This window comes from Mastigoproctus giganteus, chromosome 13, assembly GCF_048544385.1.
Source record: "Mastigoproctus giganteus isolate SK-2022 chromosome 13, ASM4854438v1, whole genome shotgun sequence".
Taxonomy (NCBI): domain Eukaryota; kingdom Metazoa; phylum Arthropoda; class Arachnida; order Uropygi; family Thelyphonidae; genus Mastigoproctus; species Mastigoproctus giganteus.
Window position 1 is genome coordinate 83413664 of NC_143587.1, and position 19470 is coordinate 83433133.

Consider the following 19470-nt stretch of genomic DNA (forward strand, 5'->3'; position numbering starts at 1 on the left):
TGTCCGCGCTTTCCTACACGTCGAATTCCGGATCGTAGAGTGTTTCCCGAAGTTTTCAACACATTGCGTGAAAGTATGCTTCCCAGTGCTCATGTTTCATCTGAACGAGGACGTCAAGAAAATGTGCAGGAACGGGAACACATTCTGAACATGGTTCAGCGTAGTCCTACAGTTAGCACGCGAATACTTTCTGCACGTCTCGGTGTTTCACGAACACGTGTATGGCGAACACTACATGTTGTACCCATTTCACCCACAGCGTGTGCAAAATCTTTACATAGGGGACAGTGCTGGGCCTCTTGAATTTTGTCATTGGTTAAATGCAAGAATTTGAATAACTGGATAGTGCAGATAGCAGGTCCTGTCCATAAACAGTTGATCAGAAAAGGAAAAGTGTTCGTCAATTGGTCTGCCTGTCGGGTCCGTGACATTGTCACGGTAACCCAGTGTTACAGATGCATGACTTTTGGCCATATTGCAAAGTCCTGTAAAATGAAAGCGTTCTGCGGACATTGTTCCACCGAAGGACATTCCTATAAAGATTGTGTGAACAAGGAAAATTCACCTTGCTGTATAAATTGCAAACGTAGAAAACAGACAGCAGAACATAATGCTGTAGACCATACTTGTCCTGAGTATGAAAAGGCAATGGCCTTAAATCGAAGAAGAACAGATTATGATTAGAGATAGTGCTGTGCTTGGAGAGAGACTCAGTGTGAGACTACAATTTTATCATGATTAAAAAAAAAATTTTTTTAACCGCCGTACGAGTAGAGGTCTTCCTCCACGAGGAAGGGGCGGTAACTGTGGTCACACGGGATATTTGCTTATCTCTGTGTGACCACAGGCTAAAGACCAATATAATGATCTATTTAATCAACAGAAATGTTTAGAATAATTTTGGCCTAATAACTATTGCAGTGATGATAAATCACACAAATAAAATTGTAATAAAACAAAAGATTAAGACTTTTGCGCAGATAGGCAAATTGCCTGGGTGGCGCACTGAAGGTTCTGTTGCTTAAATGGAATTGGTTAAATGCTAATCGCGAAGTGCTTCCATCAGTACTATTTACTGATGAAGCCACGTTTACCCGGAATGGAATAACAACACACGTAACACTCATCGATGGTCGCACGAGAATCCACATGGTACAGTGGAAACAAATTTCCAAGCTCGTTTCTCAGTCAATGTATGGTGTGGTGCGGTATGATCGATAACCTGTTGATAGGTTCCGTTATTTTAGAACATCAAATGACAGACACAATTACCTTCAGTTTTTGCAAAATACATTAGGTGAACAACTAGAGGACATTCCTTTGGCCGCACGGTGTGCTACGTACTTTCAGCATGACAGGACCCCTTTCCCATTCTACCAAACGTGTAAAGCAACATCTGGACCGAATTTTCTCTAATCGGTGGATTGGTCATGGTGGTAGCCTTTAACTGGCCACCAAGATTTCCAGACCTAACCCCCTTAGATTTTTGTTTATGGGATTGAATGAAGAGTGAAGTGTACAGAAGAAAGGTGGATACAAGAGATGATCTGTTAGCTCGCATAATGGACACTGTTGCCCATATAAAGGAACGTGGATATACACTTAGACAAGTAACACGCCATGTTCTCATGAGAGTAGAAAAGTGCATTGAAGTTGATGGTGGCATTTTTGAAAATTTATTATAAACTGTTCCAAATTTGTCACTTGAAAAATAAATATTCAAATGCCTCTATCTCGGAAACCATTCGAGATAGGGCACATGTTTATATGAACTTTTTTTGCTTAAAATGACTTATCCTTTCACCTCCTGGAATATTGACCTTTCCTCCTGGGACACCCTGTATATATATACAAATTTGTATATATATATATATAATTACGAATAATAAAAATTAAAAATAAATAGGATAGGATGGTGAATATATAAATTATCGGGTAGAAAAAAGAGAAATAGCAAGTGTATATAAGCTGTTCTAGGCGGCGTGAGCTCAACCTGGATAAAGCTTAGGATAATAATTATTACGAATAATAAAAAAAAATAAAAATAAATAGAGAAGTCGGATTTGAAGTGCGATAATATGGATTATGGATCAGGGACACTGCAAGAGCAAAGGTACACAAGGTACCTTGTGTACCTTTGCTCTTGCAGTGTCCCTGATCCATAATCCATATTATCGCACTTCAAATCCGACTTCTCTATTTATTTTTAATTTTTTTATTATTCGTAATAATTATATATATATATATATATATATAATTATTATTTTATCTTTCTATTGTGGTTTATTGTGTTTATTTTCTTAATTACGGGTGTTTTCTACTCATAGGTATTATGGTTAATACATTACTGGTCTTTAAGCTAGCCTAAACTCGGTTATCTTAAATGCCCAGGGCCTATTCATTTATTATTTTTTAACTTGTTACGTATTGCTAAAGAAATTGTCATATTAATTATAGATGAAAAACTGTAGCAATACTACTTTATGACAAAATGATAAAATATTAAACATTTTTATACATTTATTGTATTACATCTTTATACATATTTGTATTACATCACATGGTCGTCAATCCCCTACTTCATCGGGGGCTTTGAGCGGATTGACGGTCCATTCGATGTAATGCATTACTTACTTACCCGTTTCTGTTTGTATCTATCACAGCTTTGCTATTTTGTCCGATACTGAATTCTAAGTTTCTTTTAAATTCCCATTTTTGTCCCTTTCCCATTGCTATTGCTGTAGAAATTATGGGATATTAATTCGGTTCATAATAAATTTATAATAAATAATACCTATTTAACTAATAGCAATGGGAAAGGGACAAAAATGGGAATTTAAAAGAAACTTAGAATTCAGTATCGGACAAAATAGCAAAGCTGTGATAGATACAAACAGAAACGGGTAAGTAAGTAATGCATTACATCGAATGGACCGTCAATCCGCTCAAAGCCCCCGATGAAGTAGGGGATTGACGACCATGTGATGTAATACAAATATGTATAAAGATATAATACAATAAATGTATAAAAATGTTTAATATTTTATCATTTTGTCATAAAGTAGTATTGCTACAGTTTTTCATCTATAATTAATATGACAATTTCTTTAGCAATACGTAACAAGTTGAAAAATAATAAATGAATAGGCCCTGGGCATTTAAGATAACCGAGTTTAGGCTAGCTTAAAGACCAGTAATGTATTAACCATAATACCTATGAGTAGAAAACACCCGTAATTAAGAAAATAAACACAATAAACCACAATAGAAAGATAAAATAATAATATGTACTCTGTTCGTACCCGGGCATTGCTAAAACAGCTACCGGGACAACAGAAAAATCTAGAAATAATTTAAGGAAAACCACTATAAAAGTATATTAAAAGTAAAATACAACATAAATTATCATATTACTAAAGAATAATATATATATATATATATATATATATATATATATATATATATATATATTAATAATTTATAATCATAAGCGAGAATTAAATTTGTTAATTATTTTTCTAAATATTAATATTTTCGGCACTTTAAACTATTTAAAGAAAGTCAAAAACATTATTCGTATATCATTATGTTCCGTGTTTGCAGTGCTTTCGACCGCAACGTAACATATGGGACAGAGGGTCTTTTAAAAAATTATTTAAGATCAACAAGTGAGGCCCCCAGTAGGCCGAGCCCCTGGTGTCCGCCAGGTGTGCCCATGCGTTAAAACGGCCCAGGCAGGGATATGTATGAAGTAATGAAATTACTTAATAATAACATGTTATGTCATCACGACAACATACACCAGTTCCTTGACATTGCTCCCGCATACACACTACTGGGGCTCCCTACAGTCACTATATAGCAGAGTAGTGACAGCAAGGTGATCTAGCTGATCCGGAAGCCTTCGTGGGTAGTACAGTTGGTAGAATCGCCATCCTCCCCACACCGAGTGGAAAAGACTTGAGTTCGAGTCTCGTCGATGACGTGAGGAATTTTTATGGGTCTTTTTCACAACGTGGCTGAGTTATTCGGTCTCAAGCGAAGGTAGTATGGTTTTTTCTTCCGGAAACTCGAGTTTTTCGTCTAGCAAACAGAAAATCGACCACAGAACCCACGCAATTTACGCAATTATATACAGAGCAATATGGCCTTAGTCACTGATGCTCCTAAAATCCTACAACGGTAGCAACTTTATGTGAGGAGCATTGGTATCAGCATGAGCAGGTGCGCTGGTGTATTTCGTGCACCAAAAAATAAATTTAAAAAATATCTACTAAAGTGATGTTAATGTGAATTTTAATATTCCTTAATTATTAGTTTAAAATTTGATATACATCATTGATTTCATTAGAAATAGAGAAGAATGGTAATAAAAAAAAAAATACAGTATTTATCTGCTGATGCCTAAAATGCACCATGCGCCCTCTCGGAAAATATTTTTTTCGGCAGTCTACGGAAAGCGAGCGAAGCGCGCTGTTCGCCTATTGTGTTACAACCACGTGACTTAAGGTCACTGCGAAAAGCTATTTTAGATGGAAAAATGTTAGTGAAGTAGGAAGAGAAAGTGAATGCAAATATGAACTATAAATTTACTGTTTCTTTTTTTTTTTTTTTTTTTTTTTGTTAAGCAGTGAAGCAAAGCGTGCTGCTCACGTGAAGTGAAAATAACGTGGGTCATACACCCACATTATCTATGTAATTCAACAGAAAATAAAGATCATAAAATAATTATATCTGTGTAAATTTTAGTTTCCTACAGGATAGCAGTGACTTTCAATGTGTATCTTTAATTATATTTTAATTGTAAAAGTGGAACTATGAAAAAAAGTTCCTTTTGGTACCAAGATCGTAAAAAAATTTTCCCACTGATTTTCCGCCTCATTTTTCATTTGTTTCACTAACTCAAAATTTGCTATACAGTAGTTGGACTTTTTCCTTCTTCTTTTTTTTTTTATAACAAGATTGTTCTTTCTAATGATATATTATCATCTTATTAAGAATAAATTAAATTAATTAATTTAATTTATAAATTAAGAATAAAAATTTAGTTCCCCATTTTAAACTATTTCTTACATAGTCCCCTCAAAAAAACTGATCTCGTAAAATACAACTGCGCCCATTATTGTATTTGAATATGGCGCGTCCGGAAATGGGTTAAGCATTTTGTAAATGCCAACGAACACATTGAACAGATATTATTGACTAAATATTTAATGGAACACAAAGGGATGAACCATTTTAAAACGAAACCCATGAAACAAAGCTGTCGAGATGTCTGGCCGACAGCTTCGTTTCAGCACACTTAAAAGGGTATTTTTGCCATTATTTGCGTGGTCCAACGCCTACATTTCGTTGCCAAACATTTCAGTGATGACAGATTACCAACAGGACCGTGCAGTGGTATCCGCTAGGAGTCCGAGTGAATGATTGATTTTGGGGATTTCCCCTTCTTTTGTTATAACAATATTATAAAGAAACGTTTTTTGAGCCCAGATGTGTCGCATCCAGGTACACCCTTTCCTTAATTTCCACGCCCTGGACTACACAAGTCTCTACAATTATTTATCAAGGCTGGTAATAAAATACTGTTAAATTTTTATTTTAAATCAGTTATTGAATGGCCGGTTGTTTGCAGAATTTCCATGAAATACGAGTACAGTACTATTTTTTGCGTTTCTTAATTCAGTTGATCCAATAATGTGTCGATCGAATTAAAGTCGAATCGAACTGAGGGGCATAGCTCTCTTGCATATTGAACAATTTAAATGAGGTGAACATCCAATTACAAGGGGGGAAAATTATGGTCTTCATCAATAAGCTAACAATCTAAAAGTAATATTGGCCGACAGGAATTCTACCAATTTTCAGGTCTACAGAAATTGGTGGAAAAAATGAAGAAATTTATAATCGTTTGATAACGATCTTGTAATCCACACATTCTACAGTGTTGCTCTCGCCTTGAAAGCACTCGGGGGAAAGATTCAAGGACATCATTGAACTTAAAATATCTGATTGGGTTGTTTAATATATCTCGTTTTGACAGATGTGCAAATTGCTCAGCAAAACTTTCAAGAAGAATTAACGGACTTTCAATGAAACTAATCGAAAGTACAGTTCAGTCAAAGTAGCCATAAAATATTTTGGGTCGAGGAACAAAATGTTTCTCCTTAACTCTGGCCAGAAATCGAATTATTAGTTTTACTTTTTCCAACATCATACTTGGTGGTACTGGTGCTCTTATACAGCTACTAACTAGACAATGTAATACACTAAAGGTGTTCGGAACGATTTAAAACTGTTTGTTAAACATAGAAGTGGATTTAACTAAATTAGCACAGAGCCATCAAGCTCCCCGAGGCACTGACTCACTACAGTTCGATTTTTTGTTGAACTGCTGTACATTTATTTATCTTTTGAATGTAAAAGTTGGATTTTCTAATTTGTTTATCTCCTTTTAAGTCACTTTTAATTTAATTATGTTAAAAGTTAATCAGAATTCATGCTCAATATTAAGATTATTCGAGGGGGAGACGGAAACATAGTTTCACTAGACTGGAGCACTGCTGCAAAATGTAGGAACCACTGATCTACACTGATCTATGTGTCAATACAACAAATTGAATCAGCAGACGTTTATCACATTCAAGGCCTAATCGCTTTTGTTAAAGAAAAACAGTAAATGTAAATTAGTTTAATTTAATTAATTTTATTGATTTACTGATAATACTGATATTAGGGCCCCGCCTTGGTCCTTCAGTTAGCGTGCACAGGTACGAGTAAGGAGGTTGCGGGTTCGAGCCCATACGTTCTTGCCAGAAGTAATACACGGATCATTTATGGCTGAAAATCCTACCGGTGCCATTAATAATTCAATATGTGTGTAGTCACGATGAATTTGAAAACCCTTCTGGCTCGCCCTTCTAAAGAATAAATGGAAATTTATATTTTTTAACTAAAAATGGTTCTTGTTAAAACACTGAAGTTATGAAAATTATTACTTCGCTCAGCGATGAAACTTCTGTTAATTAATCTTACATATTCACTTTGGTTATTCTAATGGTCCCAGATAAATTTATATATATACAGTATATATATATATATATATTTTTTTTTTTTTTCGTTGTTAAAGTGCTGAACATCTTTGATTAATGGTCGCGTTTTAATTAATGACAGCAGGGCCTCGGAATCAAATTGTCCGACCTTCCATGAATCTGATGCACAGCTGGAGTTTCCGAGCACTGTTGCAGTCTTCGAGAATGCGGATGTGTTGTCAAACAAGCAGTGCAAGGGTCATAAAAATTTCTGCATCTTGATAAAGAAACTGGTATAATAAATAATGAAAGGAAAACTGGAAAGAAAAGCACAAGAGATCAAAAGGCAGTAGAAAAATCGACGAAGAGAGGATAGCAGTACGAATTTCTCTCCATTAGCGTTCTACTCATTTTATTTTCTTTTTTTAATGCCACGAAGTTTAACTGTTTATAAATAATATAATCCTGTTTATAAATAATATCCGGTATTAAAATTCGCAGTTCTTAATCTTGTGATAATAAAACATCAACATAGTAGCATTTTTTTATTTATTTTAATTCACTCTTCTTTTCTAGGAATTCGGTTCTGTGGTCTAAAAATCTTTTAGGAAGCAAAGTGCTTCCTTTCTTCCATGCCTCAATGAATATGATTAGGAAAGTTGTATTGCTATTTCAAATATTTACTAATAACCACTTAAGTCTAAGTTTTACCCGATATTTCAATGCTTTCCTCTGTAATTGGAGATTTTAAGAAATTCTACTGGGATTTACTCCTGCTGCTCGACTACTTAGAGAAATAATTTATCGCAAAGTTTGTTTACCTGAAACAGTACACGGCCGTTTACTTATTTTTTTCGTGCTTCAAAACTTGTGTCGTTCAATCACCGATTTTTCTCAGTCTTGAGTTCTCAAGACTGTTTTCCTACTCACATGAAGATAGCTTGCATTAACGGATCTGTTCATGATTTTCGCGGCTGCAGCTAACGAGCTTTGGAATGTCACAGTGCCCGATTAAGGCATGGGCTAACAGGGGCACTTTCCCAGGGCGCTAAATTTTACAAATGTGAAAAAATGTATGTATCATTAGTAAAGGGGGAGCCAATTCGTGCAACCAACCAGAAAATATTGTTCTTACCCTTCAACTAATCAATACAAATTTCCGCCTGTTTCAAACGTCGTTCTTTAGCGCAATTTCCAAGGTTCGTTTTTTTTTTTTTTTTTTTCTCTCTAATCAGAGGTTTTAAAATGTAAATCTGGAGGTGACCATATCTGGACGCCAGTTCTCAGGGACACTACAAAATGAACATATTAACGAGTCCCTTTCATGTAGTGGGGAATCAGTGATAAAATTAATACAGTATTACTGGACAATTTTCATATAGTGGAAAGAGTTTCATATAGTTCATTTTCTTGTTTTATTGAAAATCCATAGCAGGGCCATGTCAGGACTTAATAGTCTTGACATGATCCAGTCGGTGTCAAGTCAAGTCTACAATTTTGTTAACACTGACAAACTCAATTTTTATATTGACTGCGTCTACACCCTTACAGGTTATGGTTCCCTTTTGATCGCAGGGTATTTTTAATTTAAATAAAAGACTGCTAAACCTTTCAGGTTTCTGTCTAGTATTTTAAGTTAAACTTCTTTATGCAACTACTTTGGGAAATATTTCCGGGATTATCAATATCTAGCTTTCAAAAGCATGCTTTTGTTTAAAGCTAGTGCAGCTGTTTCGAGTTAGTTGGTTGTATTAGGGTTTTTGGCGCATTAACAAATTAGGCCATATTGTGTCGTATATGATGTCTATAAAGTGTATGAGTTCTGTATTTGATTTTCTGTTTGCTGCACGAAAAACTCCAGTTTCGGGGAGAAAAACCACGAATATCGTTGTGGATTGAACAAGGAGTATAATTCAACCCACAATATTCCATATTTTCAACAATAAAATTGAAGAAGAAATGGAAAAAAATAGTCCAGAAGAACAGCCCACATACAACCCCTTCCAGACCCAGCTTGCACAACAACCAAGGTGATTAGAGTTTGAGAGCAAAATTCACCACAAGGCTACCACTCCAACAGGAACCACTGGATCCAGGATAGAAAAACTTGGCATCTTTCTATTGGTTAATAGATTTAATCCCTCACCTATAAATTAACTGCTGGCAGCACTTCTTACCAGCATGTACATCAGGTTCTGGTAGCATCGGCAAGCAGAAGCCTGTCAGCAGGTAAGAATTTAATACTTATGTATTTACTTATTTTGAATATTTGTTTTGTAACCAAAACGGAAATTTAACCTTAAATACTTTTGACCTAAAATTGACAATTAATAATTATTGCAATATAATTCAAATTGTAATCCTATTTTTCTACCCCTAACAGTACAGTTTGATGATGAATATCAATAAGATAACTTAAATGTATAGTGGTTTGGGCTATATTTTTATTATTATGCTTAATAAACTAAATTATTAATTTAACATGGTATGAGTGGTTATTAAATATAATAATTAATCATGTAATAAATATTATTAAATGCTATTGATTGCATTAGGTGGAGGAGGAAAATATCTTTCTATTAAAAGAAAAAGAAAAGGCAATATGTTATACTAATTTTAGTGCATTTATACTTTCACTAGGGGTTGGGCTGAGGTAATAAAGCATCAGCAGGAGCGAGTTATGCATGGGTGCAAAGTTAAAAGAGGAAGCCCTTGGCTATAGAGACCTGCCTATTGATTTTTGCTTCAGGTCCGTGACCGTTTGAATTTGTCTCTGGGCATCAGCCTATTCGTAAATTGTGGTTTCTAGGTGGGTCTGATGCATGTATGTGGAAAGAGGGGGGAGAACTCCTCTGAGACTTGCTAACCACAACTAGAGAGAAAAAAAAAAAAAACAAAAAGGCTCTATAGAGAAATCTTTCGATCTGCCACTGAAATCAAACCTTTGGCAAAGCAACATATCCACTAAACTGAATATTAATTAATAATGTTCTTGGCGGATTATTATTAGCAGTAAACATTCTGTATCAAATATTTACACAGCGTCCTTTAGCACACAAGCTCTCATGGTTAGCACGATAGTTACAATCGCTGTTCTTCCACACTGTAGAAAAGCACTAGATTAGAATCCTGTCTTGTTAGGAATAGTTTTTATAGACTACTTTTACATATCGAGCTAAGGTTAATTGATCTTGAGCGAGAGTAGTGTTTTTTTTTTTTTTTTTTTTTAGTCCTTAAATTAGACAGATCGACCATGGAATACTAGACTGAAGATATCAGTGCCCTCTTGACTGCATCAACAGTATTAAAAACATCACAATCTTTAAAGCATGTAGATTGTTTCCCTTTCACTTCTTTTTCAGTATTAAGTTAATATTACGATTTCTAATCTTTTTGTGGGAGACATTTATTTTCTGTGGAAAGCTGTTCTCGTATTTTAACTTCTGAAGACAAGGCTGCAATCTTTATGCTTGCTTAAATCATATAGAAATTGATATATATTTAGGTTGATAGCAGGTGGTGTGAGGTTATGGCTAACACGTTATCACACCACACCAAAATAGTGTTGTAAGGGTTCTAAGTTAGTGAGAATCGAAAATTTTAAAAACCAGTTCTCTATCACCTTACTCCTTTTCAAAGAAAAAACCAAACATAGTTTATTAATATTTTATTTTAATAAAATGTTTGGTGTGAAACAGCCTTTAGGGACCAGTTTGGTGAACTCGAGAAATTCGGAACAGGTTTGCACGAACCGGCTGAATCCCACTACTGGTTCTAATGGCCTACCAAGCATGAAGGATTCCATGTGCCCAATTACTGATAATCTGAATCTCTCTGGAATGTAGATCGAGTGCTGTTTACGTTGTATTATTTTTCTGTGAAGAGATATCAGACATGTTTCTGAGTAACGTAAGAGTGCTTTTTAATTTGGCCTTGTCAGTTCTGACCGTTTGTTAGTATGGATTGACAGTTCTGACTGGAATTTAATTAAAATATAGTATTGAAGGCCGTTGCATCATTTGCTGTTATTAAATTCAGTTTTAGTCCACGTTGAATAACCTGCGATGCGACTTTACGAAATGTCTTGTATTCTTATATCGTGTATTATATTATCGTGGTTTCATGTGGACCTAGTCTCTAATGACAAGCACTCTCCCTAAGATGATGCCTCCTCCCAAATTCAGAGTTAGAACAGTTCTCAGGTAGTAAGCATTATCCAGGCATTTCCCCCATATCTAAACATGTCCTTCAGAGTGAAAGAGGCATGTTATGTGATATGTCACACCATGATTGCCCCATGTCAATCAGTGGTACAGTAACTTTTGTTATCAAATTCTTGTGGGCATGCCACTTTCATGAAAAGTAGCATGCAACCGTATCATGAAAATACTACATGCAATCTTTGTGGCATGCAACTATGTGTCTGTCATGAAAACACTGCAGCTCCAAACCCTGTACCTGAGGGTTTAATGGTAACATAAGGTTCCAACAATTATATCAAAGGATATAGCTCTTTCAGTATTTTACGCCTACTAATTTCTTTGGGTCAGTATCCCTCTAGACTTTGCTTTCTTCAGGAGACCAATTTTCAATCTCAGAATGTTTAATACCAAAATAATAAGTTACGGAGATATTTTCTGCACGTCATCAAAATATTTCTGGTGTTCACCTCTAAAATTCTGGTAGTTCTTATCATATGCTCTCTGTTCAGCATATCCTTGCAAAAATTATGGGATAACTGCAGATCACCGTTATTGGCCAAAATATTTTCTTAATAGTATAAGTAGTGCATATATCATTATGATATAACTGACATGCAAATATTCTTACAGTTCCATTAAGTCTTTTAGGATAGAGCAGTGTTTCTAACAATAAGCATAATTTTTCCGTTCTTAAAATGTTGGCACCTCCGTGGGCAGGAGCAGCAGTGCATAGCACACGCTTCTTAATTAGAACAGAGTTCGAGCCCATGACCACCAAATATGGAGGATGTGGAAAGGTCAGGGAATGACCACCGCATATCCTATCCCCGGAGCAATATGGCCTTAGTTGCTAATGCTCCTAAAAAAAAAAAAAAAAAAGCAAGCATCTTAAAATGTTATTAGATAATTCTGTCTTTAGATTAATTGTGCAAATAGAGAATAGCCTTAGTGTACACTTTCTATACAATCTAAATCTTTCATTGGCTGATGCCATATAAGCTTGCTTCCTTGCATCATTTGCCACTAATATTACTAATTACCATACATAGCACTGAGCAAATTAATTTGCTTTGAAATACATCAATCTCATCTTGTGGAGGCACATCAACACAAGTTGCCTTGATATTGTGCTACACACTTTAAATAAAAATACTGTTTCAGTGCTACATACAGACTGAGGATGTGCCTGACTTGTACAATTGTTTAGTTCTCGTAGCACAAAGAAAAAGCCTTTTCTTTAGATAAATAAGAACTCTTGGTGTCTGTCATAAGAATATATAAAATGAAAAATATATGGCATAAGATATATTACAGAAGGTGTAATTCTACAAAAGTGAGAAAAAAGCTGTCTACATCAGTATTCATGTATATAACATAACCTTATGTTCAGAGATATCCTCAGTATCATAAATAAAACATATTCATCACGAAAGGCTAAAATATATTTTATTTACAGTTTGTGAAACATAATTCAAAATTGTCATTTAAAATAATATCATACAAATTTACATTAAGGAGCTTTCCCTGTAATGAATATGGTTAAATTAGCCATTCTAAACAGAATGGCTAATATAACTAAGCTTTAAAAAGACATTTTTAGGAGGCTTTCCTAAAATCTAAATATTTGTCAAACGTATGTTACATGTACTTAATATTAAATCAGTGAACTGATTTAATGATCACGTGTCAACTACTAAAAATTCAAGGGCTTTTGAACCTGGTATTGAAGAAGTTATATAAACTTCTGAATGTAAAATAAGTTATTTTTCATCCTTTTCCATATCTGAGATCACACTAATCCATACATATATAGGAGCATTTATCTTTTAAGAAATAAAGCATTCCTCATGTGAAATCTCTTTTAAAAAGACAGCTAGTTGCAATCCACTTATGATCAATTCATTTCTTTTATCTGTTAGAGCTAAGTAATTATCTAATCCTTTAAATTAAAAAAAATTATAGTTTCACCTGGGCACCATGAAACTGATCTAAGGAAGTTTTCTTTCATCTAGCCTGCAATTAGCCTTTTTGAAAATTTAAATCTATATCCCCTTCTTTTTGTGTATTATTAAAATAAGAACAAGTGCTTCTAGTTTTATTAAAGCATAGTGTTTACACAATCCTTTTAGAGCCTGAAATACCTTATGCTTCCACTGAGCTCCCAATATAAATTTCTGGTTTCCAAAGAATGCAATTTACAAAATACATTTCCCTATAATAAAGATAACCCTTTGTAACATTACTAATATTACTGTCCTCTGTTTTATAATTTACTGAAGTACCAAAATTATTAACAGAATAAGTGAAAAATAAAACAGAGCTGTACAAAAGTTAATTTTACCTTTTTTAAAAAAAAAATAAACTATAAAAATTAAATTAATTTATAGAGATTAAGTTGTAATCTGCATTTGTAGTCAGATATTTAAACTATACAAATATATGAAACATTTTTTCATAGGCAACAAAGGAGAGTTCACATGTTGCTGTAATAACCTGGTTCCAGAATGATATGTTGAAGAACATTTTTTATTCTTCAAAAATAACATAAGAATATATTCCTCTATGTACACAGAGTAACAGAAAAAGCTCCTTATTTATTGAGGTTTCTGAATTAAATATCACAGCTATTAAAGCAGCATTTAATGACTTATTATCATAAATGCTCCTTCTGAAATATGAGTTCAACAGCTTTCAAAACGTCTTTTACTACATATGTGGGCTCTTTCATTCCAGCCTCAGCAGGGAGAAAATCTCTCGGTGAGTGATCACTTTCTTCTTGATAATTTTCAGAATAAACACCTGTTTGAACAAGGATGGATTCACAGCTTGTAACTCCTTCACTTTCCTAAAAATATTAAATAAAGTGAATTTAATAAAACATTCTAGTTTATTTAATATTAAATTTTAGATATTACAACTGGAATTTTATTTCTTACAATAAATTTTCATAAATATTTTACTTGATGACTTTATGAAAGCCAATATAATATTGGGCATAATTAAATAAATTATTAAAAAAGTTAAGACTTTTTCCAGTAGTGGCTGCTGGTGATTTCAAGTGATGTTGAAAAATAAAATAGACACACACAAGATGTGGCAATAAAGTTCCCAGACTGGCATAATAAAAATAACAAAGTGAAGGAGCTCAAAAATGCTTGATTTTTATTCAAAATAATCACTACCTGATTCAATGCACTTATTACCCCATTCTAAAAGTTAAGTTTATGAAAAGCATCAGCAAATGCATCCAAAGAGATGTTCAGTTCAGTGGTCACATTTTTCTCTGTCCTCAACATCCTGAATCTCTTTCCTTTGAGGGTAGTTTTCACATTGGGAAAGAGAAAGAAGTCTGCCAGTGCTAGATCAGCAGTGTAGGGTTGGGTGGTTGTCAGAGTAAAGAGAAATTCATATCAAGCCAGGTTTCATCAGAAATGTCTTCACAACAAGTGAAGAATGGGTAGGGGCATTGTTGACGAGAACCAACTGTCTTTCTATCAAAATTATAGTCTGGGAAATGCTCTTTAATAGTCTTTGAAGCAGCTGTACACAGAATGCAGCATTGACTTGCTCTTTTTGAGATACAAGTTCCTTGTGAATCACACCGTTTGTCAAAAAACATGAGGATCATCATGATCCTGGACTTCTGTAAATGAAACTGTTTGAGCTTGGTTTTGATGATTTTGAAGTCCTCTGCATGCTCTGACACTTCATCTATTGCTTGGACTGAAACACCCAACAGTCATCTCCAGTGAAAATACAGTAAAGGAAATTAGGATTGTCTTGACAAGTCTGAATGAAGCCTTCACGTGATGAAACTCTTCATTGCTTTTGCCATTCTGTAAGGCTGCACAAATTTTGTGCAGGTCTTCCTTTTCCCTAAATTTTCATGCAGAATTTGTTGATTCTTTTCTTTATTCATATCCAGCTTATTAGTCATCATTCTGAAAGTCAAATGATGACTGCTTGGCACAATTTATCCTTTTGCAACTCTGTCCGCATTTTGAGAGGTTGATGGGCACTCACTTCTTGGATCATTGCAAACATCCTCCTACCATTTTATTACCATAAACACTTTAATATTTCATAATTTCTGTTGCAGGTTTTCTCATTTAACAGCAAAATTTGATATTTGTCCACTGCAAAATTTGTAATACAATTAAATTTTAATTAGTAATAAATGCAAAAATATTTACTTTTTTAGTGCTATTATTTACGGCCAACTGCCACTAGAATTTTGAAACTTCATTATGAGATTAAACTTTGGTTTTTTTTTCAGGAAAACCAAAACACAAAAAGGTATTAGAACTCATAATCCTCAGTACCATGCATGAGCTGAAGGATGAGAGGACAGAAAATAGCTGTTGATGTTACTTTAATTTCTATAGATTGTTTCAGGAAATACAAGAAGGAAAGTTGTACCAGAGAACAGAAGTAGGAGAGTAAACAAGCAAGAGAAAAAGTTGGTTTTGTAAGTTGAGTTGGACAGTGAGTGGATATAGACTGGTTACAGCCTGTGTTCCGACTGATTTGGGAGAGAATAAGAGAATTACCGATGCCAGTTCAGAAGAGCAGTGCCCGTGAAAGTACCTAGAGAAAAGGCATTCAGTAGAAACTGAATGTCTATGAAAAAGAGAGTGGAGAGACTTTGTAGGAAACAGGTCATTAATTAACTTTACTGCCCTCTTTTGAGAGGCGCCTCAGTAGCCAGGTGGGAAGGAGCAGCAGTGCGTAGCACACGCTTCTTGATTAGACCAGGGGTTCGAGCCAGTCATCACCAAATACGGAGGATGCAGAAAGGTCAGGGAATGACCACCACATATCCCGGAGCAATATGGCCTTAGTTGCTAATGCTCCTAAAAAACAAATAACAAACAGCCCTCTTTTGAATAGCATCTAGAAGCTTGAGAGGGGTTGTGGGGATAACACCCCAGGTGTGGGAACAATATTCCATGGTAGAGCAGATTTGAGATTTGTACAGAGTGAGTAGTTGTTTAGAAGAAAAGTAATGACAAGAATAAAAAAGGAAACCCAGTTGTTTTTTTATGCAGAGAAAGAATGTTTGATACACTTATGCCAAGAGAGATCAGAAATTGGGGTAATCTCTAATAGAGATATGTGACCTTGTTTAGAAATCTGAGCAAAGGAGTAGTAGACTCTTTTTTTGTAAGAAATAAGACAGGACTGAAATTAACTAAGTTTTCTTTGCTCCACTGGAGATTGGCACTTAAGGAATTAGTGGGTGGTTATTTGGGAAGTTGAAGCTGTTTGTGCAGGGCTAGGTTATTGATGATTTATTGATGATTCCAATCTGATTATATCTATAATCAGATTGGAATCATAAATAAAGAACCACTGTTATAGAATTTTAGGTGCATCAATGAATTAGACTACACTGCAACTCATAAAGAATTAACCTAAAACATCTGGAAAAAGTATATATACATTGAGTTTTTACTGATTATAAGATGGCTGGATTGTTGCAGAATGGACAAATGATGAAGTGAGCTCTGTCAGCTATATTCTACGGTAATTTCACCATGGTCACAAGAAGCCAAATGCATTTAAATGGTATTATATGAAGAAGCATGCAGTTCTCCTGGAAGATAAACCAGTCAGTAAAGGACAACACAAAGTCATAGCAGCAAAACTTCACTAAAATGGGTGGGAACAAGTGGAAAACATTCACTACATTTTCCAGACCAGAAGATAATATTTCTAATCCATTTGAGTTCCGTGTAGGAAATCTGTCTAGAACAAGCTTTTATGATGATGATAACAAGATGCCAACACCAGTGATGCATGAACATCCTATATTCTAAGATATATAACTCCTGTTGTGTGTGTGTTAGTGTTATATACATTGCTTTTTTTGAGCTCATTTCATCTGGCCCCACGGCCAGAAGAAACTAGCTCAAAGTTATCTTGTGAAATGTCATACTTCTTTTACATCTATAGCTTCCATTTAAAATGCTTTTCTACGCCTGGAAATAATGCTCCTTCCTATTACCAAATCACTTTATCAAACCAAAAATCAATAGGATTATTGGGTTGGTACTCCTACTTATAAAAATTATATTTATTTAAGCAAGAGTGCCACATTTCATAAATTTAAATTTTTTTTCTAACTTTATGAAGTAGTACTCATGGCATTGGCTCTATGACATGGAGCGGTCATCCTGAAAAATGCAACTGATAACATCCCCATAGTGATCTCTAATTTTAGTAACAAATTTTGCCTCAAGAAAGTCCTTGCACTCCTCAGCATTCACCGTACCCTTCACAAATTTACAACAACCAACTCTACTGAAATACAGCCCCATATCATTTGAGATGTGAAAAGTTTCAATGTAGATATGATACAGTCAGGCTCAAATTCTCTTCATCTAACAGTCTGATGTCTGTCCAGACCATGTAAGTTGATTTTAAGTTCATCAGATAAAATAACACATTTCCACTGATCCTCAGGATGCGGAAAGGTCAGGGAATGACCACCGCATATCCCCGGAGCAATATGGCCTTAGTTGCTAATGCTCCTTAAAACCAAATAAACAAACAACTGATCCTCAGACTAACTAGCAAGCTCTTTTGCCCACTTCAAATGCTGGGCAAAAGAGCATGCTATGCTTTTTATGCATAAAAACTGGCTTTTTTTTTTCTTGGGAGTACTGTAAAAGTGGCTTTTTACTTGGGCATCTACATACTACAGCAGTATTTGCCTTTACCCCTGTATCCTCATCATCTTCCCAAACTATTTTGAGATCTGTGATGAGGATCTTCTGTTTCAGAAAAACAGACAGGCCAGAAATCTGTCCTGCACTGCAGAAGATATTTGTGGACATTCACTTCCTTTTTTTTCTGTTTAGACTAACAGTTTCTAATAATTTTTATAATAAATATGCCACTGTTGACTCTAATCAGTCAACAGTGCCTTTTAGCTATTTCATGTGCAGAATGTCCCTCTGCATTCAACTCAGCAGCAACACATGGTATTAATTGTGAAAATTTAGCCATTGCAATAGCATAGAATACTGGGCTTGTGGCATATGCACTGTATTTATACTGCTGCTAAGATGATGCAATCATACATGACATCATTTAAGAGAGCTTGCTAGAGATAGATGATGCAATAGGGTAATGCTATTACAAAACATATATGATACATTGCCACATTTCACAGAAATTTGGTGAATTTTGCAAGTGATGCAATTTTTTGAGCACCACTAAGTTTTGCTTCCAATGCAGTATTACTTCGGCTACCCCAGTTATTCTCCAAACTACCTGCAAGTTCTTTCTCCCATAGTTCGGACCTACTTTAAAACTTTTTTGTTCATGTTCTAAGGAATCATGATTTCTACAAATAATGATAATGGCTATGCATGAAAAAATGTCTAAGTGAAAAGCCACTTTGAGAATGCCTGGGCAGCTATTGTGATGGATATGTAATTTACTAATGTATAATCTATTATATATTAAACAAAACAATTCTTGAATATATTTTTCTATGATTTTTCCCTTGAATTTTGAATCTACAAAGATGAATCACATATCATTCAAGAAGTTTTGTAAGTTGAGAATTAAAGAAAATAATTTTTAACTGAAAAATTACAACTGAGCAAAATAAATAAATGCTCTGTCATTTGAGTGTGGAACTGCAGCATGCAATTGTGTAACTAGCAAATTATTAACGTAGGCCATTGTCCTAGCTGTAATGTTTATTTGGTTTTTAGGAGCATTAGCAACTAAGGCCATATTGCTCTGGGAATATGCGGTGGTCATTCCCTAACCTTTCCGTATTTTGGTGGTCACAGGCTCGAACCCCGGTCTAAAGCTGTAATGTGTGCATTAACAGCTATGTATGCTACATATGCTGCCACAAAAATGCCATTAGTTACGCATCATTGTGTGATTGCTACAAAAACAGTGAGAATGCAAACACTTTTTACCAATGGGTAATTGTCTTGGATTGTTAAACAGAAACTATTTTTATTTTCCTTTCTAAATGTAGCAGGCAATAGAGTGAAAGAAATCCGTAAAGGCGACTACGATGGACTGAGACAGTATTTAAATTCTATACAGTGGGACCAACTGATGATGTTACCAACAGCAAATTCAAAATGGGAAGCATTCAAAGAACTTATCTTGGAAGCTACTAGGCTTTACATACCAACTAAGAAATATTGTTCAAGGTTTAGGCCAAAATGGATGTCAGATGAACTAATGAGGCATATGGCAGAGAA

General features: G+C 34.8%; 1 protein-coding gene across 2 annotated transcripts in view; it reads right to left on the reverse strand.

Annotated features, from left to right (window-relative positions):
- Positions 1–13715: 13715 nt before the first annotated feature.
- Positions 13716–19470, reverse strand: part of LOC150076226 (haloacid dehalogenase-like hydrolase domain-containing 5) — a 59559-nt gene continuing 53804 nt past the window's right edge. For both annotated transcript variants that reach the window (XM_090388042.1, XM_090388041.1), the window contains one exon: positions 13716–14078. In XM_090388042.1, coding sequence (XP_090244168.1) covers positions 13887–14078 — 192 coding nt within the window. In that variant the 3' untranslated portion in view covers positions 13716–13886. The remainder of the gene's footprint in view (positions 14079–19470) is intronic.